General features: G+C 40.7%; 1 protein-coding gene across 6 annotated transcripts in view; it reads right to left on the bottom strand.

Annotated features, from left to right (window-relative positions):
- The window catches only part of NAXD (NAD(P)HX dehydratase), a 49714-nt gene that overhangs the window by 1789 nt on the left and 20919 nt on the right, over positions 1–27006 (bottom strand). For all 6 annotated transcript variants that reach the window (XM_075090816.1, XM_075090855.1, XM_075090846.1 and 3 more), the window contains 5 exons: positions 24305–24413; positions 10774–10824; positions 10589–10693; positions 10110–10230; positions 1231–1351 (listed from right to left, as the gene is read on the bottom strand). In XM_075090816.1, the coding sequence (XP_074946917.1) occupies positions 1231–1351; positions 10110–10230; positions 10589–10693; positions 10774–10824; positions 24305–24413 (507 nt within the window). The remainder of the gene's footprint in view (positions 1–1230; positions 1352–10109; positions 10231–10588; positions 10694–10773; positions 10825–24304; positions 24414–27006) is intronic.

Here is a 27006-nt window from a genome sequence, read left to right as displayed (position 1 = left end):
ACAGGATTGGTACAGCAGGTGTTTGAGAAGGGTCACCTTAACACCGCCACAGGAGACAGAGTGTATTGCTGATGCCAGTTATACTCTCCCGCTTTCCCTTCATCTGTAGAATAAAGTAGTTTCTGAGAAAGCTGTTTGGAAAAGCCACGGGAACCCAAGTCAGGCGAGCCTGGAGAACGCCGTGCTGTTTGCTAATCTCTGACAATTTAATACCGATCTGTCGTACACCACGCAAAAATGAACTCACCCTTTTAACAAAGTAAAACCAAATTCCTCCTTCAGGGTCAGCTGCAACTTCAGATACACAAACAACCTTGGTTTCATTTTTCGTTCTGGGTATGTTAGATTTCAGAATTTTAAAGCCTGGTTCAGCTGGTCCCTCGTTGCTCCTGGGGGAACTAGCGCAGCGCTCTCGCAGAACGCAAGCACAGGCTAGGTAACTCCCACAGATACCTAACTGCGTGCACCTCCGTGTAGCGTCCAGAAGACCACAAAAGACCTCCACTCCTCAAGCTTCAGTAGCTCATTACTTGCTGGGAAGAGAGACACTTACTCCCTAGCTGCCTGTGTCAGGGCTCCTTTCAACTGTATTTAAAGCAGCTACTTCCACAGAAAGACTACATGACTGTATGGACCAGCCAGTTGGACGGGAATTGACGTAATTTTACAAAAGAGCCAACAGCCAGCTGCTGTTGCTGCTGCACGGCTGCTTTGCGTACAGCCAAACGGGACTGACGTTCGGCCTTAAAACGTTTACCCTCTTGGACATTGAATTTGATTTGCAAGTTTCAACTTACCTGCACCACTGAATTACTTAGGTACGATGCGAGAGGATTCACAAAATTTTTTTAAAAAAGCTAAATGGCTCATTTTTGGAGCTATAGAGATGTTACTGCCAGTGACTAGCACATATTTGTTCTTCACACTTTCTGCCTACATTCAATTGTTTTGAAAGCATGTACCCCATACATATATGTCCTTGCGAATCGATCCAGGTTCACTTTCTGCCTCAAACTTGGTAAATTTTAGATTACTTAAGAGTTTGTCTTATTAAAATTGTAACTATTACACAGATGGCTCAAGAACACCGTACATTTTTTAGAAGTACATGGATACCTTAGTCCCAACGACTCCAATTTCACTTGAAAATTTCTATAGCAGGTCTACAACAGTTGCCGTAGGAAAACACAGACTCAGAAGAATCAAGAAGTTATTAATTAATATTCATACCCGTTTGTTTTTTCTGCTCCAGCAAGAAATGCCCAGTGTGCTAAGACTCCAAGAGACCCAGAAAGGAGGTCCCCCTGTCCACCACATCTCCGGCTGCTTCCTTCGTGACTGCATACAAGTACTATGAACAGACAAACCAAAAACAAAGTTATGTGCATTTTTTCTTCCATTTACAGCGATATCACTGTAGCTGTGAGGGTTAACCTCTGAGGCACACAGCGATTAACAGGTCAGAGATTAATCACAGGCAGCTGCAGATGCTGAAATACACTAGTCTAAAGAAAAAAAAATTGCATTAACATTTAAAAAATACTTTTCTAATTACTTTTCAATCCTTTACAAATAACATCGCACAATGTATCACTTTCTCCACTTCACTCAGCCTGCACAGAAGATTCAGCCACTAATGAGTTTAGTGATTCAGGCGAACTGATGCTGCCATGACGAGCAGCCACCCCAGAACGGACCAGGTTCCTCCACAAAGCCACTGCACAACCACAGCTCTCCAGAGCCTCTGACCTTCACAGATGACGAACGTAAACCAAGGTGTTTTGCAGAGACCAAATGCAAAGTAGAACTAAAACCTCAAATCTCTGCCATGCCCATCAGAAAGGTATTTTACCGAAAACAGCCTTTTCCTTCGGCTTTGTAAAAACCATATGCAAAGAGAGATCTCTTCTGCCCGTCAACAGCATCCTCAGCACCCCTGTATGTTTCTGACAGCAGTGTCGCTGTGGGTAGGCTCTGTCAGAATATCAGATATTACATTTCTATTTTAAATATACAAAGGACCTTGGTCAAAGTGCTCTCCTTGTGGAGCTTTCACTGTGAAAAACATGCAAATGGTTTCACTAAATTTAATCACTTTGTTCCCCACTCTCAACAAGCCCAACCAGGAAGCCTGAAGGATGCACAAAAATAAAAGCGCCAACGCTGCTGCCCTTCTCCAAACTCTCTTATGGTTATGTATCTGTCCTTAGCCTTCCTTCTGGCTAGGCTACGAACAAAACACAGGAGAAATTTATTTTCCTCTCCAAGGAGAACAGAAGAGCTGGCAGAATCATCGGTGGCCAAGTAGCGATCCTTAGCGTCGCCCGTCAGCGACCGCAGAGCTGCTGAGGTTCAGGACTACGCACACAATTGTTTGCGGGCTCCTGAGCGTGCCAAGTACACAAGATAGGTATAAAGCAAGACATTGCTCAGACAACAGCTCTTACCTCAATTTTCTCAAGTCACCTGGGCTGGGTTTCTCCACGGTGTGTGAACAGAGCAGCCCAGGTGTTTTAGAGAGAGCACTAACCCTGTTTTTAAAAGGCATTCTTCCCTTACCAAATAATGGGAAAAATCTGCACAAAATTGAAGGACTTGCAGGTAAATCTTCTTAAATAGCAAGAGGTAAAAAACTATTTAATGCAAGTAAACCCTTTCCACTTCATTAGCATAGCTCATTTCTGCTTTTTGTTACTCGGTGCAGCAAAGAGTTATACTTCGCTTCCATTTCCTACCGATTCTTCCAGCAGTAATTGCTGGGCTCGTGAGGCCAGGCAGTTGTGCGTTTTTGCTGCCACTGAGAGGGCAAAGATTCATTAGTCACCACGAACACAGCAGACACTGCTGCAGCGCTGCCAGCAGTTAATTCTCCCAATCACTCTTCTCCCCTCCCCCCTCTCCCTCAAATTAAGATTCTGGATGTGTTTCTCAGCGAGCAGTTGTTAATGTCAGTTTTCACGAGCGTAACGCTCTTCCGAGTTAGCTATTTGAAGAAGGTACACCCTTTTAGGTGGCGTTGTTTAGGTTTTGGGTTTGTTTTTTTTTTTTTTAAATGCAGTGCTTTGGAGAAATTACCTCTAATTCTGCTACTTTGAAGATGGTATCTCACAGGATTTTCACTCTGAGGGCTTGAACTCCTGGCAGGAGGCAGGATGGAAATCCTCTGTTCAAAAGCTTTGGGGCCTTCTGACTGACAGCTGAGCACAAGCCCCTGCTTATTAGCTGTATGTCACCATCTGCCACTATTCTGTAGCCCCACAACCTTCTAGTCAGTTTTGAGCTGTACAGGAAAGCAAGATCTCCTCAAACTGGGCCAATTATAATACCCCGCTACCAAAAAAAAAAAGTGGTCTTTTGTTTGTGGCTTTTTAAAAAGTAAGTCTCAAATACGTGCAGACTACCTCACAGGCAACAACAAAAGCAGACCTTTGTGCTCTGCACAGAGATGCTGGAAAACAAATCCACGCAATAGCTTCAAAGAAGCAGAACTACAGGAAATTCACTTGAATGAGGAGGGAAAGGTATAATGCTCCAGCAAGTCTTGCGCAGAGGCTCAGTTCCTCAAAGAACATCTCAGAATAAAAGGATGGTGAACATGACAACAGGCCATGGGAAAAGGAATGAAAAACCTCCTCTGAAGTATTGTCACTGTTAAGAACTTCTAAAATAAAAGAAGAGATCCCACACTACTGTCAAGACAAGATGGCATACTGCCAAATCCACAAAGGACAAAGTCTTCCTGATGCTTTTCCCAGCCTTCTCCTAGAGCAATAAAAATAAAACTGCTTTCTTCCCACTCCCCCAATCCAGCATCCCCCGCTACACGGCTGTGATCCACTGGCCACCTCCGGCAGTTCTTTAAGGACCACGGGGGATGACACCCTTATGCGCCGCACTGAGCAGTGACAACCAGTGGCAACGTTACAAGACCTTGATTAGATGGACATGACTGAATAGTCAGCGATGATGCTAAGAAGATGGGCAGTTCTATTCCCTGGAGAGATGCAGAATGATGTATTTACATGAGGATGAAGTATTTTTCGGTCCATTGCTCAGCAAGGCTATACCACGTTCAACTAGGGATGACCACATACATCTGAAAGCCTAGAAAATGTGGTTCTTCCAGTCTGGAATAGCTGAGCAGACCAAGACAACTAGGTGCTGGACAACAGGGAAACTGCAAAGACTGAAATCACCACAGTGTGTCAGTGCCGAAAGGCAGCAACTGGGGCCTCTTAAGGTCAATTAGTCTGACACTAATCCCAATCAAAATAAGGGAGAGGTTCATCTATAGTTCAACCGACAGACCTTAAGAGAGAGAAACACACAACCAATGCTGGTCAAATTGGCTGCTGGGGCAGAGTGTCTTGTTTTGGTTTTTAATAGGTCTGGGCTCGGCTACCAAATCTGAAGTCATTTTTTTCACAGGGCGATGAATGGAAAAAATAATTCAGTACAATTAATACAGTCTTTTAATGAAAACTGATTTATGCTAAGAAGCTTTCTGAAAAAACCCTACTCCCTAGCACTTTCCCATGGAGCATACATATGCTATTGTAAGAAAAGGTTAGGTGAAATAAAAATATTATCATTGAAGAAATCACTGGATGAAGTACAGCAAGGAGATCTACTACAGTCAGAACCACCACAGCCCTATTCAACAGTTTCAACACAATCTCAGTGATTAAACAGCAGATAAATATTGCCAGAGTTGTACGCAGCAAATACAACACGTCCCTCACATACAGTCACCCAGATTTCTTGCTTACCTAAATGCATCGAAACAGACTGTACTGAAATACCAGTGCAACAGAAACAAACAAACAAACAAACAAAGACTGTCACACTGACAGAATATTGGAAAGTAGAAATTAAAGAGTTTTAGGTTCCACACAATTCAGAATTCTGCCCCACGCTTCCTGGGTAACTATGGCCAAGTCATTTAGCAGCTCTATGCTTAATATATTTCAGGCCTGAAAATAAGTTACCATCACTCCCTTTTCAGCACTTCTTTAAGATAGATAAACATTAGCATTTGCAGAAGTGTTCAGGCCATGGCGTCACACTTAACTGTACCAATGCCAGCAAGTTTCAAGCTGAAGGAACTCCCAGCCCAAACTGTGCTGGCAGATCAAAGCCCAGAAGAATAACCCGTTTATGGGTATGGTACGATTAATTAAAAAAACCAGCCTGTTATGTGACTGAAAATAGATGCCTTCTCTTTGAAGGAAAAAAAAAAAATATCAGAGTTTAGTAGTTTTGCTGAGATCAAGCACTATGAGTTAATTGGGAGGCATGAATTTTGACATAGCTATACACCGGCAGCCCTACTTACACTAGCTCCTAGACACATTACAGTTAGAAAACCAAAGGCCCATGTAGTATAAAAAGTAATGTATGTTTGCGTGTTCTTGATTTGCAACATTCATAGTAGTGAACAAACAAAACAGGGATTCATTTTTATGTTTTTGTTTAGCACACAGAATGCAAAATTTGGGATAGCTAAAGGTTAAACACATAATACTGATGATAAAGAAGGCCAACCAGCCTATGTGAAACATCACACTTACTGAGGCTGCAGACCAAACGACAGCTTGGAGACTGAAATTTAATTCTTGAATCTCGGATGTCTTGAACAAGCTCTCTGCACTTGTTTTCCTCTTACAAAGCAGGAGTGTTACGCTTATCCTAATGTGCTCAAGGGTCTGTGCATGAGAAGTAAGACCACTCTGACTTCTGGTATGATCCAACTGGACTAGATCAGCTACCATCAGCTACCCCACAGAACAACAAATACTCTTCTAATTAAAAGGCTTAAGTTCTCAATTTTCTATGCAAAATAATATAGCTGTCAAAGACCATTTTGCTCCATCAAATGCAAGATTCAGGTTTAGACCATTATCAGATCTTGAGTAAAATCTTTTATCAATATACATCTCTGACCTGGCAGATACTCATACTGGTAAGAAATTTATCTTTTTCCTTTTGCAAGTTGGTTCACAAAAGCACATAGCTAGAGATTGTGGACTCCCAGAAACATGTCCCAGAGTGTGTACAGACAGGGAAACCAGCGTTGATGACTTGGCCTGGAGAAATCACTCAACTGATGTGGAAAATGTAAGTTGGCTTTTATATAAAGGGTGCTTATACTTTTATATTCCCTAATCACACTTTTAAAACTTAGATAGGTCCTTGAGTGTGAGACACCAAGTAATTTAAGTTAAAAGAAAATAATCCAAATTTTAGATTACGTGTCTTGCAAAGGTGCAGGAGCCAGGGGATGGATGTGATGACAGCTGAGCAGTGCCAGGGAGACAGCAGGCTGGGCTGCACGTGCAATGGAGACCACAGTAGACAGGAACCGTGACCTCCCTGTTCTGCTCACTCTGCAGAAGCAGGAGTGGAGATGAAGGTGCTGCCTCTCAGTTAAAATCTTGGCAAAATTTGTTGGGCAGCTGGACACCATAAGAGCTTGCAGCTAAGTGAGCTAGGGACTAACAAGCACTGAATATCTTCTTTTCCGGCTGTGTATGGAATGAGTGGCAGAAATCAGAAGTACTGCTGGGGAATTTGTGGCAAAAGCTAGCTTTTTACCCCATATTCAGTACTCAGTGATTCCTCTCGCATGCTTCTTTGCTTCTCTTGACCACAGCTGCAGCTGGGCAACTGGAGAGAAATTATATTTGGCTACTAGCTCCAGGTAAAAGTAGTCACAGGCAGCAGCAAGCTGGTTACCCATAAAGTCTGCCTTTTGGAAGGGAGGAAAGGACAAACACAGGTACTGGGGAAAATATAGAAAAACTCATTATAACATTAAAAAAAAATTAAAAATCCTCTACTTCAAGGACCTAACCAAATTTTAAACATGTTAGGAACTAAGACTGGTATAACCACACTTTATTATTGACCAGTTCTCCAAAGAATAATAAAAAGAAAACCTTAGAGAGCTGTGCCATAGTGAATAAAAGCTGACTTACCTTTTACCCACAGGCTGAGTACTCATTCCTACCCTGGTCAGTGATGGCACTGATATCACCTACCAAGAGCATGGTGAAGCTCATCTTTGTAGAGCAGGGAATCAACAACTGTAGACCAAGCTATAATGTGAAATTGCAAAAGGAAAGAGAAAAAGAGTATATAAAACTTAATTTAAAAATCTCAGTGATTACGTTTACAGGGCAGTTGGCAGCTCATAACTGAAATGGAGACAAATTTTAGAAAAGTCTCCTTTAGAGTGGAAGACTGCTACTGATTTCACAGAGGCCATGTATGCGATTCACTGCTGATTTTAAGGCCGTTAGGAACCACCTGCATCATCTAATCTGATCTGTAAAAACAAACCTCAGAGGTGTGCAGACACTGCACGGTTTGGGAATCTATCAAAGTTCTAGGTATGTTATTGTCATAGCTGATTACTTTGTCTGTTAATAAAATCTGCCTTTTAATCTGAATTTATTAAGCTTCAGCCTCCAATCAGAATTTATTGTGTCTGTCTGTTTAGACTGTAGAGCTATCTGCTGACAGTAGTAACCCTTCACCAGCACCTGTACCTCCAGCTCACTATCAAATCACCTGATAACCTTTTTCATCCTCAACTAACAGAAGTAAATTGCCTACTGAATTTCCTACAGACGCATGGATAAAAGTATTGTGGAAATAACTACTACAATCATTCTAGGCTATAAAGTATTCACCAAGCCAGTCTTCCCTGCTGCATATTCGGCATCCTCAGAAAGGCTTCCTTCCACAACAGCCAAGCACAGAACGCTAAAGCTACATCATTAGGTCTGCAATTTCTGCTTTTCCTGGAGGGCATTGAGACTTACTTTTTTTTCAGAAAGCATGCATGCAGTATATTCCCAAAGGAGAAGGTTTAGAAGTGATATATGGAAGCTACAGTATCAGTGTGCTAAGCAGATTTCAAGCAGGAAACGCCTGGAAATAGGTACGGCTTAAGCACTACAAACAGATGATGACATGAAAAATAAAAGGCAAGAGGAGTACACAGATCTTTTAATAATATTTGATTGTGCTCAGAGGACATTGGCTTGAACCAGTGATCTGGATTTCCCTCACACTGGAATCATCATGTATGTTGTCTCAGCTGAAAAAAAAATGACATTAGATCAAAAGAACAGACAGATGAAAAAAGCAAAGTTAAGAGCAAAAAACTTGGGAGAGAATTCAAGGTCAGTGACATGACAACATGTTCTGTGTTGTGGCACAGAGCAGAGAGTACATCTCCTTTCTCAATGTAATTTTGCATTTGAGAAGCATTTAAGAAACTGACTGACAGTAACTCCCAGACTCAAAGAATATTCTTGTTTAAAGGAAGCTGAAGTCCATAGTTCTGCAAAATTCTCAGAAACCTTCTTGCAGGCAACACAAACCCTAAAAACAGTGTTTGTAACAAACGTTATAACCTGTATTAAACCTGACAACTGCTTTCTTACAGCTCAGCAATGCTGCCTGTAATGTCTCTAATCTAGGAGAGAGAAAGCATCAGTGACAGAACCAAGGTAAGAGCAAGAAAGCAGCCTATAGCTGGACATCAACCAACTGCTATAAAGGCACAGAACTGTTCTGATTTCAAATCAAAAAGCCACTTAACAAAGAGAAAAAAAAATCAGACTGCAGAGACAAAGAGCAAGGTAGGGAAAAAAAAAAGAACAACTAAAGCCCCAAAAGCACACAAGACATGCACCAAACTTGTGCCACACCTGAACGTTCAACATTGAAATTAGAAAGTTTCAGTTGTTTCCTGGTTTTTTGAATCCTGCATGACAAGAGACAATGGAGACTGTCCCCTCCCTCCAGCAATGGTGGGGGTACACTTATCTCAAAAATAACAGCTCGAAAGGAAAAGAGATATGCCAGGTAATGTGCTTAATCTAAAGCGCTCACCCGGTTTTCCCAACATTCATTAAGAAAGCAACAATCCTGCATGAAGAGAACACGGTTGACATAAAACCAGAGCAAGAGGATCCACTATAGTGCTCTAAAGCTCTCTATCTGCCATAAACTGGAGCCAAGATAATTTATCCTCTGGCAGAGTTCATCCTCCCTTAAGTCTGGCCTGACTGTCCAAGGTTACAAATCAAGTTTGCTCTGGGTGCAAGTATGACAGCAGACTTCATTCAGGGCAACTTGGGTACTACATGACCGACCAAAGTCCTTCACCACACAGGTGTAACTATATTGCCTCCAGATCCCAGCTTGCTTCACAGCCTGCTATAGTATCTGTACTAATGGGGGTATGTGGAAGGTGGCTCTGCACAAACCAGTTGTCATATTACATCTGTTTCTCTGTTATAAAAGACTCCCATGGCTCCCAATAATGAAAAATTGACTGTATATACAAAACAGTTCTGAAGAGGCATAAACATTTATCAGAGATTAGCATTTCAAGTAATTAGAGGCAGAGCTGCTACTTGTTATGTATGTGAAATAAGACCATGTAGTCGAAATGCAATGAAGCTACTCATGAATTAATTTTATACTGATCACAGTAAATGATCAGTATAAAAAGCAGCAGACAGGCAGCTAATTTTGTTAAGTATACTTTAACCATATTAGAAAGTGACTGTTTTAAAAAGTTCTAATGGCAATCTAGAGTTTAAAAAAACACAACAAATTAATTGTCAGGGTTAATGCACAAGTCATATATGTACATGCTCATCTACAGCACGCTGGACAGTATCAAGGAACTGAGCAGCTCATGAACCTCAAGATGTCTTCATTTTTCAGACACACCAATATATGGTGAAACAACAATATAATTCTGCATTAATTTAGTGATGACACCTGCACTTATATAGACCATCTCAGCTAAGGATTTTAAAACAGTCCACAAAGAATAAAAAATTAATGTCTCAATACCTGTGTAACATAAAACATATGTTATAGCCATTTAAAAGAGAAATAAAATCAGCAACTTTTTTCAGCAAATAAATTAAGTTGCACTCTTAAAATATGAATTTACACAAATCGTCTAAAGACAGACATCCCTCTCCTTCAATTTTCAGAGGAATACACTGGACTACAACTGAAAGCAAGCAAACAAACAAACAAACAAAATCACATTGCTAAAAGCAAAAGACTTCACTTACCTTTCTCTCCATCTGAAATAAGATCTCTTTCTCCCTTTTGAACAACTGTCAAATTCCCCATGGCTTGGCTGAGTCTTAATACACATCCATGATGATCACTACTGTCTACGGGGTCTCTAAGCTACAACACAAGAATTCCACACACAGTACATATTTTGCTACTAGAACAACATCTCTAACGCACACTAACTTCAGCATACAGCGGGGCAGGGGGAAGCATCATCATCATCAGTCTTTCCAAGTATTTTTATTCTAGACTCACTGCAGTGCCAAAAAAAATGCTTACGAAAGAGTCTTCTTTAAAGAAGAGCTCTGTTTAAGAATATGCATTGTTGCGGCAATTATCCCATGGAATAAAAACCCAGAAGAACGCTTCTCTTGCGTATAAGAAACAGCACATGTTTAACCCAGTAATAAGCTGTTTATTTCCAAAGACTAAACTTACACGTACTTAAATATCAAAAAGGAAAACAGCTCACCATGGCTTCATACAGTCTACTAAACTCCATATAGTTTGGAGTAAGGATGGCTCGCTGGTAGCCTTGAATAAGAGAAGGCTGCTGGGAAATGAGCCACAGTCCATCCTGCAAAAACCAGTAAGAAGAGCATTTACTGAACAGATTCTTAAGTGTCAAACCATTGAGTGAATCTAGAAAATACTTACAGCATCAATAATGATAGGAATTCCTTTGAGTTTCGATTTTTCTATAATACCCTGCAAAAAAAAAAGCAGATAACTTCAAGATGCTTCCTAATTTAAATCTCACAAGATCTGAAACAAATTCATACAATAAATTGCATCATTTAATTTGTTTTTACAAAATAAGGTACCAAAAATCTGTTATATTCTGCAAAGTAATATAAGACATTTTTGTATCAACTGGTAATTTTACAGTTACGTTGTTCTGTCCCTGGTTCAAGTATAAGCAGCGCCAACAGGGTCTCCATAACTGATGCCTTGGCGTTGATATGCAAACAAGCAAGCAGTCTCACTCACTCTCCCCTGCTGTAGGTGGCATGCAATGCCAACACAAGTTGCATAAAGTTGCATATAGTAAACATACCTCACCACTTAAAAAAAAAGTAAATCCAAATGAATATTGCCATGATAGAAATCTACCACTAACTATAACATTAATTTTAGTTGCTTTTCTGATGATTGCCCCATTGCAGTATTTGAATTTATGTACAAACATCCCAAGAGAAGCAATATGTAAAACGTGTCATTTCACTCATGGCCCTGGAGGTTTTATACTTTCAAAGCAAAACCACATGGCCCAAATGGCCCAGACCATTTGCAAAAGCATTTTTCAGCTATCTACCAGCAGACCGTCTGCCCTTGTTCTCTCTCCGAACCGAGCAGTGGCAACGACTGATTCTCAAGCCTTTTTAATGAGCAATGACCGCCAGTCAAGCTTTTTGAATGATGGTCATTACCAACTTGTCTTTGAAGCTAGAGGTTTTATCTTTTTCCTGTATAAGATAACAGAGGATGGTATCCATCCTAAAGCCTAATTATTTTTGATTGTTATTAAGCTCTCCAGATTAGCTATCATATGGCTCTGAGCTCCACAGTTTAGCAAGACATTATGTAAGGAATAAGGAAGCAGTTTTTAATTAATTTTCAGGGTACTGAACATACCTCTGTTCTTGTATTGTGGTCAAAATAAACACTGCCCACCTTGCTTCCTGTAAATTATTCATTATGGCATATACATATCCTCACTAACCCATTCCTACCTGATTCTGATTTCTTCCAACACCAGTTGAAACCTTTCCCTTCTATTTTTAAACAGATGACCAGAATTTAGCAGTGTGCTTCAAAGCAACACTACTTTTGTTTGTTTGGGCGCTGTTTGCATGTTGTAAGTGTGAGACTGAAACACCACCCGCTGCTCCAAGCCTGAGGACTTGTCTCAGCACACAGCTGCGGCTACATTAGAAGCCACTACAGAATCAAAACCTTTCCGCAACACACAGGCACTTGCACAGGTCTCAGCTTGGGCTGTGTGTCAGACTGCCAGGCACCCACCCTTGTCGGGATCCCAAGGGAAGACCACAAGTCTTCTCTTATATTCAGCTACTTAAATAATTTTGAAGCAATCGCAAGTTTTACACAACTCATACCATTCAGCTAATTCATAAATTTGAATAATTTAGTAGAAGTATATTTAACAGCTGTGCAAGGATGGAATCTTAAAATGTGCCTAGAATTAGTTGTGGCATACTGAAGACCAGAGAGCCTTCCTTTCAAAGCTTTTAAGAAATTTATGAGATAGTAATTTCTTTATTCACTAATGTTAATCTGCACAGATGTGCACCGCTCAGTTTTCCTTCACAGAAGCTGTAGTGCTTTGTCCCTGCTGTGTTAAGTTCATTAACAATTATGTTTAATTTGACTCACTTGGTTATAATAAAATAAGGCCATGGATCTAGCAACCAGATTTATGGGTATTTTTTTCTGTAAAAATTGATGTTATACGTCCAACAGCCCAATTATTTTTTAACCATATGAAGCTCTTCCGATTAGGTATCATACAGTACTGAGCCCCAGAGGTTAGCAAGATATTATGTAAGAAAGCATTCAGATCATCCTCCCCCAATTTTTGAAGATACAAATACCATTTACTGCAACCTCATTTTCTAACTGGTTTTAATTAGAATATTTTTGTACATTAGCAACTTCACCAAACTCCCTCACAGTATACTTAAAATTATTACTGCTCCACTTCCCACTAATATGAATCACCAGTTTATTCTAGTATGTCAACTTCAGTAAGCAAGCCTTTCATGACACTTCATTTTTTAAAACTAAAAAAGATTTAATCAACAGGTTCTGTAAGGAAGTCCGAAGGAAGATACCAGTCCTTATCCTTCCATACTATTCTCTTAAATTCATTATGAGCAATCCACGGAACTGATTTTGCAAAGTTCTGTTTCCAGCTAAGGTTTGGCCCCTTTTCAAGCTTCCTCCTAATTGTCATTTTGACTACTGGTTACAATTTATATTTTTGTCTATATTTGTATCTAACAGCTGACTAAATCAAGAATCCTGAAGATCTGCTGTCCACCAAAAGAAGAAAAAAAAAATCAAAACACTACAGAAGTTACAAATCATGAAAGTATCCGTACAGGTAAATAGCTTCTGGAAGGCTGGGTCGCTGGTACACTCCAGAGAAATAAGGCATTTCTTCCTAATAACATTTTGCGTTCCTACCTCTCCAGTACATCCTCCACAATCCTCAGGCATCTGACCTCTGCTGTGAAGAGAAATTTCATCTTGCTAAGAAAAACCTAGTGGCCAAGCAACTTTTATTGTGTACCGAGACTCTGAGGTACCAGTTTCTATTCTAAGAGACTGAGTGATCTTTGCTTTTTCTTTCTCTCCTTATAAAACAAATAATCAGAGTACAAAGTCCTTTGTCTTACTTAAAAAGCTAGCTCTGAGGAGGGAGGGGGTATCTACCATATTAAAGCGGTAACAGAGATAAGAGAGGACCCCTGTAAGACAACCACCTGTTTGAAGGACACAACATTCATTGGAGAACTTCTGTTTCCTATTGATTGTGGACAGGACCCATCTCACCTGCTGCCATTTAAAGGTCAAATGGCTCACCAATGGAGAGCAATTCATCCCATGTAGCTTAGACACCGCATTTAGGGTGGGATGAATCACCAACAGACATACCTGCCTCTCCTCAGCTATCACGGAGGGAGAAAAGACACTTCACCGCTTTATTTTTAGACACCAAGAATTTAGGTGAGATGAAGCCCACTTTCAAACACTCTACTACTGCAGATACTGTATTAAAAAAATACTTGGGTTAGAGGTGTTTACAGCAATAATGGCAACATCCTCTATGCAGAGTATTTTGTTCCTGGAAGCAAAAATCGTTTTTCAGCTGAATCTGTATCTCTATATTTGGCAGGGACTTCCCTGGTTTAATACTTGTAGCATACAGAAGAACACAACTAATACAGTTCAGACTAACTTTACTTTCGCACCAAAACCTATTTAATGGTTTCTGATAGGACTCTATGTATGAGCAGGAACCATCTGTTCAGTTTTACCCCATGTAACAATTATTTATGGAGGAAAGAATTTAGAAGAGAACATTGCTAATTAAAAACACTAATTTCAGACTTGTACCTTTCATGTAGAGAGTCCTAATAACAGGGGTTTAGGTAGTCTCTTGCTAGAGATATTCTGCTTTGTATGAGTCAGTTAAACACTTGGTGACTCTCCAAAACAGTGATTCCACAACCCACAACATTTGAATGAGGAAAGACAAACAGGTTCTAGTCCGCTGTGATTAAGATCAGCAACAGTGAACTGTATTACAAGACTGCAGAACTCATGCTAGAACAAATCTGTAGTAAGAGCTTCCTCCCCTAATAATTGAAGGACAAAGTTGAAGTTTCTACCCTAATTCAGCCAAAGAGGAAATGACCCACATCCTGCGAAGGTGCTGTATGGGACAACCTCCCACATGGTTATCATTTGTTAGTGGCCCAAATACTCAACATTTAGGAATGCCTGAAATAGTATTTCAGTGATTGCAATTTTTGGTGGAGGTGGCTGAGTGGAGGAGAGCCAGAGGGGGTAAAATTAACCCTGAATCTATTCCCACTCTACTCTTGAAATACACAATTTCCTGAAAATTCTTTGTTCTGTGACTGGGTATCCAGGACTTGTATAGAAGCAACCTACTCAGTAAGAACTGAAAAAGAAGTTGTGGCACAGCAGAAACCAGTGCTGTATCTGGGTAAAGGTAACCCTTTACGGTAATTGGGAAAATTTACAAAATAAGGGCAAAGAGTTTTTGTGTTTTAATTAATTCTTTTATTATCATGGAAGCTATTCCTTGAAATGCAATGCATTAATTTTAGTAGAAATTTGTATTCTATGTCCCAACTTTCATATGGGAACTTTAAAATAGATTCCCAAAACCAAATTCCAATCTTTTTTTTGGGAATCAACTGACAAAAAAAAAAGAACAAAAAACCTCAAACAACCAAAAGACAAAACAAAACCAAAGAAAAACTGACCAAACAAACAAACAAACCCTCCCAAAAAAAACGAAAAACACCCCCCCCCCCCACCCCCCCCCCCCAACACAAAACACCCGAAACACTGAAACCAGAACAAGACACACACGAAATCACAGAATCATTCAGGCTGGAAAGGACAGGAGGAGGAAGCAGCTTATAGGAACGAATGGACAGGCTACTGCTGAAAGAGGGCACAATACTGCAGAAAAGCACGATACAATTTATCCACTTGATAGGCTGCGGCTGTGCGATGAAAGACAAGATTCACCTGCACTGCACTAACATGGACATCCAGGACTCTCGCAAACTTCCACAATGATGGTTGGACTTGATGATCCTAGAGGTCTTTGCCAACCTTAATGATTCTGTGATTCTATGATTCTATAATTATTGTGGAAAAATATGGAAAACTGCCGAGATGAGCCAGTGCAAGATACTGGCTGCAGAAAACAGCTCAGAGGGGGACGGGTGGGACATGTGAGGGAGGAATAAATTGCTATGGAGCTTCTAGGTACAATCAAAGGATATCCAATCAGCCATGGAGGTCTTCATAGAGCAGCCACCTTGAGGCGCCACCAGGAGCAGATAGCATGTGGTGCACTCACAGCTGGCACCCACAGCTTTTGCAAAACTCTGCAATCTGTCTGGACTTCTCCACCCAAGTCCATCAGCCAGCAATAACACACATACCCTATTTACCCTGCTTGCATACAACAGCATACAAGCTGGTTATCCACGGCTCCTCGGAAAAGACAATTATGTACAGTTTTGCCCACACCCGACTTAGATATACTTTTCAGCTTTTTAATTAGATGTGGATTGGCAGCAGAATGCCTGCAATGACTTTTAATATATTATTAGTTGTATCACCACTTGTGTCTTTCCTGATGAACTGATTTAGCTACACAATAACTTTGGCATTCAGCGTTTTCAAAGGGAAGACTCAGGAAATTAGAGCCAGTGGTTTTAATAAAAGATTGAATTTTAATGAACTAAACAGAAAACCACAATAGCAGGATACATAAAGCAACATCTATCCCACAACAATAATTAATTTTCACTAAGGACGCATCACATTGTCACCTTTCTACCTTGCAAAGGAAAGATACTGCAGGCACTTTCCTTTACTGACACTTGCAACCAACGCTGCATTTCCTAGGTCCCTTCAAGAGTCACGTCTTGGCCTGCTCTTCGCAAAATTCCTTACCCATGTGCTCAAAAAGAAGTTCAAGCTTCAGCATGCCATAATAATGGACAGCACTGACCACGATGACATCCAAACATTTTAGGAAGCAGTACAGCCTTGCCTTCAGCCCACCAAAAGTGCATTCTACTGCAACCTACAAATGCCAAGTACGTAATTAAATCTTCTGCTAGATGTTCCAAAGTAAAGTTAAAATATCTTAGGAGAGCTGTTAAGCAGGTGAGGTCCTTTAAACCAGAGTTTGCACCCATACAGCTTGTTAATAACCAGATTTCTTTGAGAGTAATATCCTCATTTGTCCAAACAGATAACTGCCAGACCTCCTTGGCATCTGGGCAGTATGTGCCTTGCCAGTGCAACACGGTGCCTGCATTCACACATCTAAAACTGCAGTCAGCTGAGGCCTGCAGAGCAAGTCAATGCTATCCTATACTGTACTCTGTTGGCAGGGTAATCAAAGGTGTGCCCACAGCCCCGGAGAGGTTGAAAGGCCCATTCTCTAAAAGCTCGAATACTACCCTCTGGAATGCTGGTTACATTAAGGTGACTGATAGCGCAGGTTAGCTCCACTGCTCCAGTCCATGCTACTGATTTGACAACACTGGACTGACCGGGCTCCTGGCTGACTAAGCCAGACTCAAGGCAGCAAGAGAACTAGCTTCTGGTTTGGTAGAGACATGCAAATGTGCATAACCTGGCACTGGTTAGGCCTCATACAACCTTAAATAATCAAAAAGGAGTGGCAGCCCCTTTTACAAAGGGACTACTTTCTACTGAAAGCTAGGATCAGAAACTGCTTTTAAAATGCCACCTATAATTGCTTGTATTTTCTGCATGGATGCTGCTCTCATCCAACAGTCCTGAATCCATGGTTTTGTCTGGAACAGAGAGATAAAAGGGAAGAAATGGAGATTTCCCTGTAAATGCTGCAGCTGGAAGTATTTCTGCACATCGCCCTCCCCAAGGTGCCCGGGAGGAACAAACAAGTTCAACCCCAACACGCTGCAAACCAACTCCTGCGAAGAGGCACTGCAAACCCTAGGAAGCATTTCTGCGTTCCTTGCTTCAAGCCTGGATAAATGCAGAGTTAGCAGGGACTCAGCCGCATAGAGGTCAGCATGCAGCTCTGTGGCAGAGATGCTTGGAAAATGGGCTTGGCAAGCAAAAGTTTGTAATCTTGCACAGCTAGAGGTAGGCAAATATCCGAAGCCCAGACTATGCTCAAGGCTACAGACAGGGTTGGTGGCAGGGGTTGGCAGGAAGGGAAGCTTCCCTAAATAGAATGTATTTGATACAGGAGGTTTTGAAAAACATTAAAAATGGAGTTCCACTGTTTGAGATTCTTCACATTACAGCCATATTTTCAGTAACTGGTTTTGTTGGTTTTTTTTTTTTTTTTATTTCCCCACTGACGGAAACATGGAGTTAACTCTGAAACTTGCTTTCACTAGTTCCCACAAACAAATCCAAGAATTCATCACCCGTTCAAAACTCAACAACATCAATCAAAATCTCACTTTGTGGACAAGATTTGTATAAATCACCTTTAACTAGCCTAATTGCCTCAGTTTTACTTTATATATTCCTGTATGCATAACTATCCCTAGCTCGTTAATCACTCCACTAAGCTCTCAAGCCTCACATAAGAAATGATTAACTACTGACCACCACTGGTACTACTTGAAAGAAGAGTCACATAACAGAGACGAATACCCTTTCTTCGAAACAAATAGCTTCTTTATCTCATGGTTTATGCTCCGCTCTATTAACTGGGTCTTTTGTCTTTTAACTGTAGTACCACATGCTAAGACCTGTTTTCTGAAACAGATTTTCAGGTGCACTGGAAAATACTTTATTTAGGCCAGGCAGAGGGTGATAAGGACTTTAAAGAGTACCTCACCTCATCAAGCGCTTTGGGAAATGTTAAAAGCTGTTGTTACAACTAACAAAGCTGAAGATGCTGTAGATAGCAGCTAGCCAAAACAGTTCTATTCTACATTAAAAAAAAAAAAAAAGAAAAGAAATGAGAACGATCCACTTGTACATTCCCTCTTTGAATTCAAAGTAGATCACTTACTATCAAACTCGGAGCAAAACTGCAGCTCACAGTTTCATATCTGCCTCAGTCATATGCTAAATTCTTAAAGAAGTGGCGTAATCAAAAGTAATGCCTGGACATAAGAAACACAAGAAAACAACGCAAAAGCCTCTGAAATAATGTCGCAGTTATGCAAAAACCAGCACTCCTTTTTAGCTGTCCCCCACCAAATTAATGATCAACTAGACACCACTTGAGAAGGTACATTTATACACTTCTATCCCCAAACACATCCAAATCCAGTTTAAGCGATAATCAATCCTGTTTGTTTCAATCCAAAGTAAAAAAATTAAATCAGAATACATAAAGGCACTAAATTTTCTCAGGCTGTCTCATCCACTGAACGTTTGCACTCACAAAGCAAACTCTACAAGGTTTCCAAATTATGGTTGATTACATTAGTGTTAGATTTGTGGTAAGATATTAATGGTCAGCTGTTGGCATTTTGTCTTAAAACAAAACAAATAAACAAAAACTTAGAACGAACTCTGGAATTTATCACTGCCAATTTCTTTTTAGGGTTTCTAGCTGAATGATGCTCAGAAGGAGTCGAAAAGGTATCAAATTCCAGCATTTTGCTTACAAATGCTTTTGAGTGTCAAAATCAGGTTAAACAACAACATAAGCCTGGATGCAGAAAGCAAATAAACATCCCACCTCACTGTGAATGACTTCCATCAAGGTCCATTACATATATTAGAAAATAAGTTTTGCCTGCAAGCTGCCTAAACCTGTATTTAAAGTCCTGTTAGCATATTTTCAAACACTGTTTTTCTAATCAAGACATTTGCGAGGAAGCCACAGAATACTAATAGTTCTTAGCACAAGCAGCAGTATTTCTTAGCGTAACCAAGAAGATCTCTCTGCCTAGAGCTGGCGTTCCCAAGCTTTATCCACATCAGTACCACCATCACAGAGGAAGAACTACACCCTACCCCAGCAACTGCCTCATTTTAGCTGAAGATGTCCACAAATCCTGACTCTCATCAGGTTGGTTGAAAGCAACAAGGCTTGGCTAGTAAGAGAGTAGTTTTTCACTGGATATTACTTGCAGTACATGCATCAACCCTGGAGGCTGGGTGAGGGCTGAGAGAAATACAGCATGTACACACATTCTCACAGCAGTTGTGTGCACATGGCCTCTGGGTTTTGCCTCTGCAGTGTCACAGGCACAAGATCACATCCACCTCACCTCCTCCTAGCTGAAGGCTGAGAACAGGAAGTGGCATGTCCTCGCTGTTACTCCAGCTCCCTATGAACTGCTGAATCCCCACAGCAGGAATCTCCAGAGGACTCTCCAGAGGACATGAACAGGGCAGGAAGCAAATGCACATGCAATGCATATTGAAGAATTAAGATTGGGGCAAATAATTTTTCTGCTAACTTGAGACCATGTGAGCAGTGATTCCAAAGGCTAACGCATCCTGTTGTTCATAGTCATACATGGCAGTAGGTACCACAGACAATACTACTAACCTATCAGCTGCAGCATTAGCCTGGGATACTTTTCAGCTGTCTTATACTTGGTACAAATGGAACCCAGGAGGCTGCTCAGGTAAGAAGCGGAAAATGCTTCTCAAAACCCATAGCCGCAGATTTAGCTTTAACAGACTGCTATGACAACAGAAGGTGGTTCTGCATTCTGCAGCTCTTCAGAGCTTGCAGAACTAGTGCAGATAGTGTACTGAAACAGCTGGTCCCGTTCTCACAATTTATTACGGCTGTGAAGCGTTGCCTAAATCCCGAAGGCATGAGGCTTAAAGTGGGGAATCAATCCAACTAACCAAAACCAAACACAGAAAGGCTGATACCTCAGTTGAGGCGGAACTGAGAATCCATCTGAAAGAGAAAACTTCAATTGGGCTCTCTCTGGGCACACTCGATGGATAGGTGATCCATGACAATGGCCCAAACCTCTCCCACCCTTTGCTAGGTGTTAACCACAGCCAAGACACTTACACAACATCTTAAGACAATGTCACTAGGGGTGGAAAGTGAGATTTCTGAAATTTATATCCCAATAGATATCAGAGATCTTTAAGGGTAAATGACTGGCTGAGGGTAGCATGATGATTCCAGTGTTACAGTCTTACTTCAGTTAAGGAAAGGGTACTTCATAAGGATGAATGCTTTTCTCTGCCTGATCCCAATAGTAACTACCATTCAACCAACAATTCTGTATCAGTCCATTTGACCACAAAGCCAGAAACATACCCAGTAAAGATTCACCAAACTCAGAAGCAGAAAATTTGACAGGAACATCACATTTATTCCAGAAGGAGTAGGAGGAGAAAGGAGATGACAAGAGGCTGGAAACTGATACAGGACACAGCTAAGCCTGTAACTGCCTAACTGCTGGGCAGCAGCAGAATGCAGAACATCCTGGAGCATTAGGCAGCACCATCTCCTATGGGAGGCTATGCAAGGAATATAATATTCTTTCCAAAGTCCTCTCGGGAGCTGTACTCATCACCTTTCAGGACAGCAGCTTGGTTCTCTCACAAACCTGAGGAGCAGCTCTCGATGGTACACATGGGAATTCCCCCACTTCCAAGCCTCAGGTTACAAGAGAAAATCAGATCAGAGTAAGACCAGAAGCACAAACATCCCTGGAACAGTGCTCTGGTGGGTAGGTATGACAGGGACATAATATTGCTGCCATGTGAAAAAAACAAGAACATCCAATAGCTTTGGAAATATGCTGCTTCTGAGCACTGACAGTCATAGGGGCCTCAGCCTTGCTTTCACATGGCGGCTAAACTCTTCCTCAACAGAGTCTAAACCACCATCAGCTGCATACCAACAGAGATGAACTCAGGGAGGTAACCATACTGTTGTCTCCAGCCAGAATCAATCATGGACACTGAAAGTGAAAAGCAGATGGCCTGATGTTGCCTACAAGGAAGCTGGCTGTGATGGCCAAGTTCCACACCAGACGTGGTACAGCATTCTGGAAGTCTGAAGTAGAACAGGGAGCAGAGATTCTTTACTCTGCACACTCCAGAGCTGAAAAGCGGAGCAGAAACATGGTTTTGTTCCTTTCTTTTGAAGAGAAATAGCTTGCACTGCTCATTTGCTCTGGAGTTGGAGGGTCTAACTAGGCCAAGACTAGGATAGCCACATCTGCAAGGGATGCAGCTGAACAGCTATTAGGACACAATGAATGCTTTCTTTAGGAGTTTTTTCTGAAGCTGCAGCTCCTGGTCCTGCAAACCCATGGCTAGAAAGCTCTGACAGTGCATCAGGCCTCACCCAGGCAACTGAGGAACGGCATGTGAAGCTTCTGGCACAGACTCACAGAAGTGGCATATGAGGGAGGCATATAACTTGCAGAGTGGCTTCTTGTAACAGGACTTACCAATGGAATTACAACCAAAACCAATCACAGGAAGCCAATAAGCATGTATTCAAACAGTATCACTAGCTCTTAAGAAAAGGTGGGGGTGCAGAAATCAAAGAAAACTGATCACAAGGTGCTGTTTTTCCATCAGACTATTAAAAGGACCTGAAATGCCACAGTGCACACACTGCAGGCATTAAGCATGAGGGAGGCAGATGATATAGTCAAGATGCTGAGGAAGCAAAGCATGCTCTAGTCTGGAGAGACAAGATGCACCAACTGGTCAACAAGTGCTCGGGCTATTCCACAATAAAACAGTCTCCATGGGCCGTGTACCAGAAATTGCAGGTTACTGCATTAGTATCTTTATTTCTCAATGCTCAGAAGAGAGAAGCAGCCCAACCACGTGACTGTTTGGACAAGCTCAATTGTTGGCAATGTGCTGGCACAATACTGACAAGAACCAACATAAGAACAGCATCAGAGAGGTGACAGACCACTATGGCTCAGCACTTTAATGGGGCAGGAAGAGAAAGAGGATAAGCTCTCTCCCATCCTCACTGCCACTCTGATACAAAACCCTGACCAGAAAGCAGACACTAATCTACATCTCAGCCCTGTATTCATATGACAGCGTGCTGAGGTTAGCTCAAAGGGAAATCAGAAAATTACATACCAAGCCAGCCTCCTATAAAAGTTTAAAATAGCAACACTATCATCACTTGCTTTTTTTCTTGAAGGTGAAGAGTGATACAAAGCTTAAAATTCACTGTTGAAGCAAGAGGGAGAGTCAGCCTTTCCTCAGCACAGAGAAGCACTAGTTTTCCTCAAGCAGGCAACCAGCGTTCACCTGTGCCTAATTACATGCACTTATTAAAGCTTTTGGATGAACAAAGAATTTAGAAGATTACAGTAGTTAGATTAAAACAACAACACTGGATAACTAATGAACAGTTACGTAATTACAGTGAAGACAAAGAACTTGAGCCTTAATGTGACTTGAAATTAATAGTGTCACATCCACAGCTCATATGAACATGGCCTGAGATTTTAGCCTGAAGTAACTTCCAAACGCCTTTTCTTCATTGGCTGGGTTTGTTTCTTTAACTTTAAGCTAGCTCATACAGGACGGCCAGGCTGAAGTAAAAGTATGCTTGTAATTCACTAAGAAAGCAAAATTATTTTTAGAAATGGTGGAAAAAAACACAATCAAGGAATCTTCTAGATACTTCTGTAGATACTTCTATAATACAGATAAGAACATTGACAGATATTTATAAAACCCAGAAGGAATCCTGATATAAAATGTTACGTTTAATATTTTAGATAGTATAAATGAATTCTTATTTTCTTTTGTTTAAAGTTGTTTTTCTTTAGGAAAAGGAAACTTTAAATTTTTTAAAAATCAAGAAAAAAAAGAAAAATCATTGACCAAATTTTTTTCTGTAAAAAGAATTCTGAAAAAATGTTTTCAAAAAAGAATAAAATCTCTGCTGAAGTTTCGTTCAGAATAGAATTTGATTTCTTGATCAGCTGTAATAAATTTTTTTTTATTTCTTTCTGAATCCATGCTCTTTATTAGTTTTGCACCTCTATGTCATAAACCAAACATTTTTTGGAAGTAGAAGAACAACTAAGGAAGCAAAGAGCTCCAATAGCAACTTTCCCTAACAAAAGCCTAGCAAAACCACCCTCCATAGCTCTCAAGGTATTCTAAACTGCTTGGATACCGTGGTCTCCAGTCCCTTGCCTCCCTGCTCTGCAATTTCACTGTGTAACTGTCAACATTTCTGTAAATTACATTAAATCTACTTGTTAGTACCACTGATTCAGTTATACTTCTCAGGAAAAAAAAAATTGTACAAAATTAGATTGACATTAGACTGAAAGATATACTTCGAACGTACAAAGATGTTTTGACAGTAAAACAAGACATCATCTGAAAGATGGTGTAAGTACTTATTACTTAGAGTACAGAACTATCTAAGCTCCTGTTTTCAGCTCTCCACTAAGGCTTGACAGAAAATAGGATTACCTCTTTATCCAGAGTAAAAATCTGCAACATTTTATAATTAAGAGTATTGTTTCTTATTGAAAGGGAACACAGTCCCTGTTCTTTGATACCTCTCCTGATAGACGTTGTGAAATATGGTTCTGAAAATTAGGAACTCAAATTCATATTTATGTTCTTACAGTACAGGTGCTTTGCACCTAAGAAAACACAGAGCCCTTTATCTAAAGATGCCAACACCTATTTCTTAGTTAGCAACTTTCACAATCAAACCCAAAGCAAATCAAAACAACCATATGGGTGCCTAAAATTCAGAGTGACGCGTACAGTTTAATAATGAAGACCATGACTAACTGCTGTGATTTTCAGTCAACAATATTGCCATTTAGTAACCCTATCAAGAACATTTGTGTAATCATGTAAAAGATAGGAAATTGGTTAATAAAATTCAATATAAAGACACCGAATAAAATATCAGCATACACATTACCTTAGCGTTCTCAAGTAGAACTTCATCTCTACCTAAGCCAGGTCCTATGACAACTGAGTGCAGTCGTGGTAACCACTTTTCCACCTCATGGACAGCATTGGGACTATCACTAAATGGAAGTGGGGAGAAAAAGACAAGTTTAAAAAGGCTTCATTTTAGTATTCTCAGAATCTGAGTTGAAGATGCAAGATAGAAAGAGATATTTCCTATCTTGAGTGTCAGGCAATTTTATCCTCCAAACTACCAAAAAAATCTGTGACCCAGGAAATATGGAATGGTTGTCCAAATAGCTAAAATGAAAGATTTCTCTCAATACATTCCTTAGGGGATACCACATAAAAATGAGGAGGTAATTGCAAGTATCCACTATGGTTGTTACAAAATAAAGAAATAAAGCCCAAGCAGGAAACCAACCATTTCTGCAGTCTGTCACAATTCCCTACTTAATACTTTGCAGAGATTACACCTTGGAGAGATATCCACCATCTCACAGGTATGCACTGCGGCTTGCTGGAAATGATGCAATTATTTATTACCCTGCATGTCAAAATGATAAATCTACTCATACGCTTTTTTGTCAGTTGGTTCATAAGCATTTGTTCCAACTGAATTATGGCCAAACCGTCCCCTTTCCCCAAAAGGCAACAGGAGAATCAAGCTATTCAGTAAGGGTATTATCTGCTTGTAACGCTTAAGATTTCTGTAGCGTTTGGGTTTTGTCTACATTGTGAAAATGATGAGAAAATCCACCGCCAAATATAGCTGCCACAATACAGCATTCAGCCGCTGACCAGAACTGTTTACTTTGTTCTGATCAGTTTTTTTTGTGTAAATAGGTCAGAATATTTTGAAAGCAGTGCCCAACAATGTCAGATAATCCCTACTGACAGTACCGAGGGAAAATTTAGCCTGCCTCCCTCCCCACCTCTGACATAAGTGACAATATATGAACATTTTAACTGACGCATGGGGGAAAAAAGCTCCCTATAGGCTAAGCGAGGAGGTACTATTTGATAGTATTACTCAGAATATTTTGGGCTTGCAATTCTTCAACAAAGCTTTATTATTACGGACGAAAGCCCTTGCATGTTTTTCATAACCAACAGCTGTACTGATGGGACACACCACCTGGGAACAAGTGTTTAGCTCGCGTCTGGCAGAATCAGCAAATTCCACAACGATTTCTGCAAGTGCCAGGCAGGAGCCCAAAGCTTTTGCAGCTGCATGGAGCGAGGCAGCCCGCTCAAGGCCGCAGGGATGCAGTGCCTCGCGACTGGCCATGGCCCAGCAGCCCCTCCGCCGACAATAGCTGCTTCAGAAATCCCCAGCTGCAGCAGCGCCGGCTCCCCAAAGGCACCCTGTGCTGACACCACAAAACAGCTCTGTCAAAACAAGGCTGCTGGGTGGAAGCGATGACCTGCTGCAAGGGCAAGGGACACAAGGAACCACGTGAGGACATCGGTGTCCCTGAAGCAGTCCCCTGCTTAGCAAGCTGAAGTTGAATTTCCATTTGAACGATGCAGCTCCCTTCCCTCTCCTCTAACTCGCAAGGAAACAGCAGTAGCTTGAGAATTGCCAAACAGCTCACCTCTTTATTTTTTTTTGTCCCTCTACAACCACCTATCAGTTTACGATCCACATACAGTCTGGAGATAAAAATGATTCAATAAATATTTAAAGCACTGTTAAAAAAAGCCAGTTCTTTTATATGTGGCAGGTTGAACATGTGAAAAACTGTGAACCAAACTGTAATAAAATGTCACAATTTCTGAATGCAGACCACTTTTTTATTTACATGCTGAAACTGATTTTATCCCTAGAAGAGCAATATGTATCTCAATAGATGTATATTTCTCAATATCTCATATCTATATATCATACAGTTATAAGAATACTGCGCTCTCTCTATGTATATCAGGATGTTTGAATGGACTGGATTCAAAATACCTTTGGATAGTAGAAGCCAAATACATTAAATAAATATTCCATTAAACATAAGCTAAGAGCAGAGCCATACACAGTACCATAACTGCTCTCCTCTATTACAAATATCTCGTGCAAATCTTAAGGTAGAAAGTTTGCCAATTTATTTATATTCAGGATTGAAATAAGATAACTTTGTCTCCAACCCAGTTGATAATGTGCACTCCTCAAAACACAGACATCTCTTGGGAAATGAACAGTCCAACATTAAGCCACTGCTACTCACTTTGCCACTGGTAATAATAAAAACCTACTATAAAGCTTTTAATCTTCAAAGCATTTTACAAACATTATGTTCACATAACTCCTTTCCAACTTCACATAAGAAGCAACCCAAGGCATATGAAGGGCCAAGAGATTTAAAATGGTGATAATGACTTACATTGCAAAATCAGCTATAAATACATGCTGAAAAGTAACTGACGGATTTTCATTCTTCATCAAGCAAGCAGAACAAATACTGCCTCAGAGAAGCATCACTTCACTTTAAGGGTACCTAATGTTCACAATGGCTGTGGTTATGCAGCTAAGGAAACCTTACAAGTAGCCTGTGCCTACAGCTTCTGTGAAGGTGGAAGGGCTATTGTGTCATCTTACGGTTCATTCCCACACACAGATATCAAAGTAGCACCATTTTAAAGCTGATAGGGTACAAATGATGTAACTTTCTTCAGGAAGGGGTGTCACCTCAAATGTTCCTGACCATGGGATTCAGCACA

This window comes from Phalacrocorax aristotelis, chromosome 1 (genome assembly GCF_949628215.1).
Source record: "Phalacrocorax aristotelis chromosome 1, bGulAri2.1, whole genome shotgun sequence".
In the NCBI taxonomy this organism is placed as follows: Eukaryota; Metazoa; Chordata; class Aves; order Suliformes; family Phalacrocoracidae; genus Phalacrocorax; species Phalacrocorax aristotelis.
The sequence above is the reverse complement of the archived record's forward strand: the minus strand, read 5'-3'. Positions and strand labels throughout refer to the sequence as shown.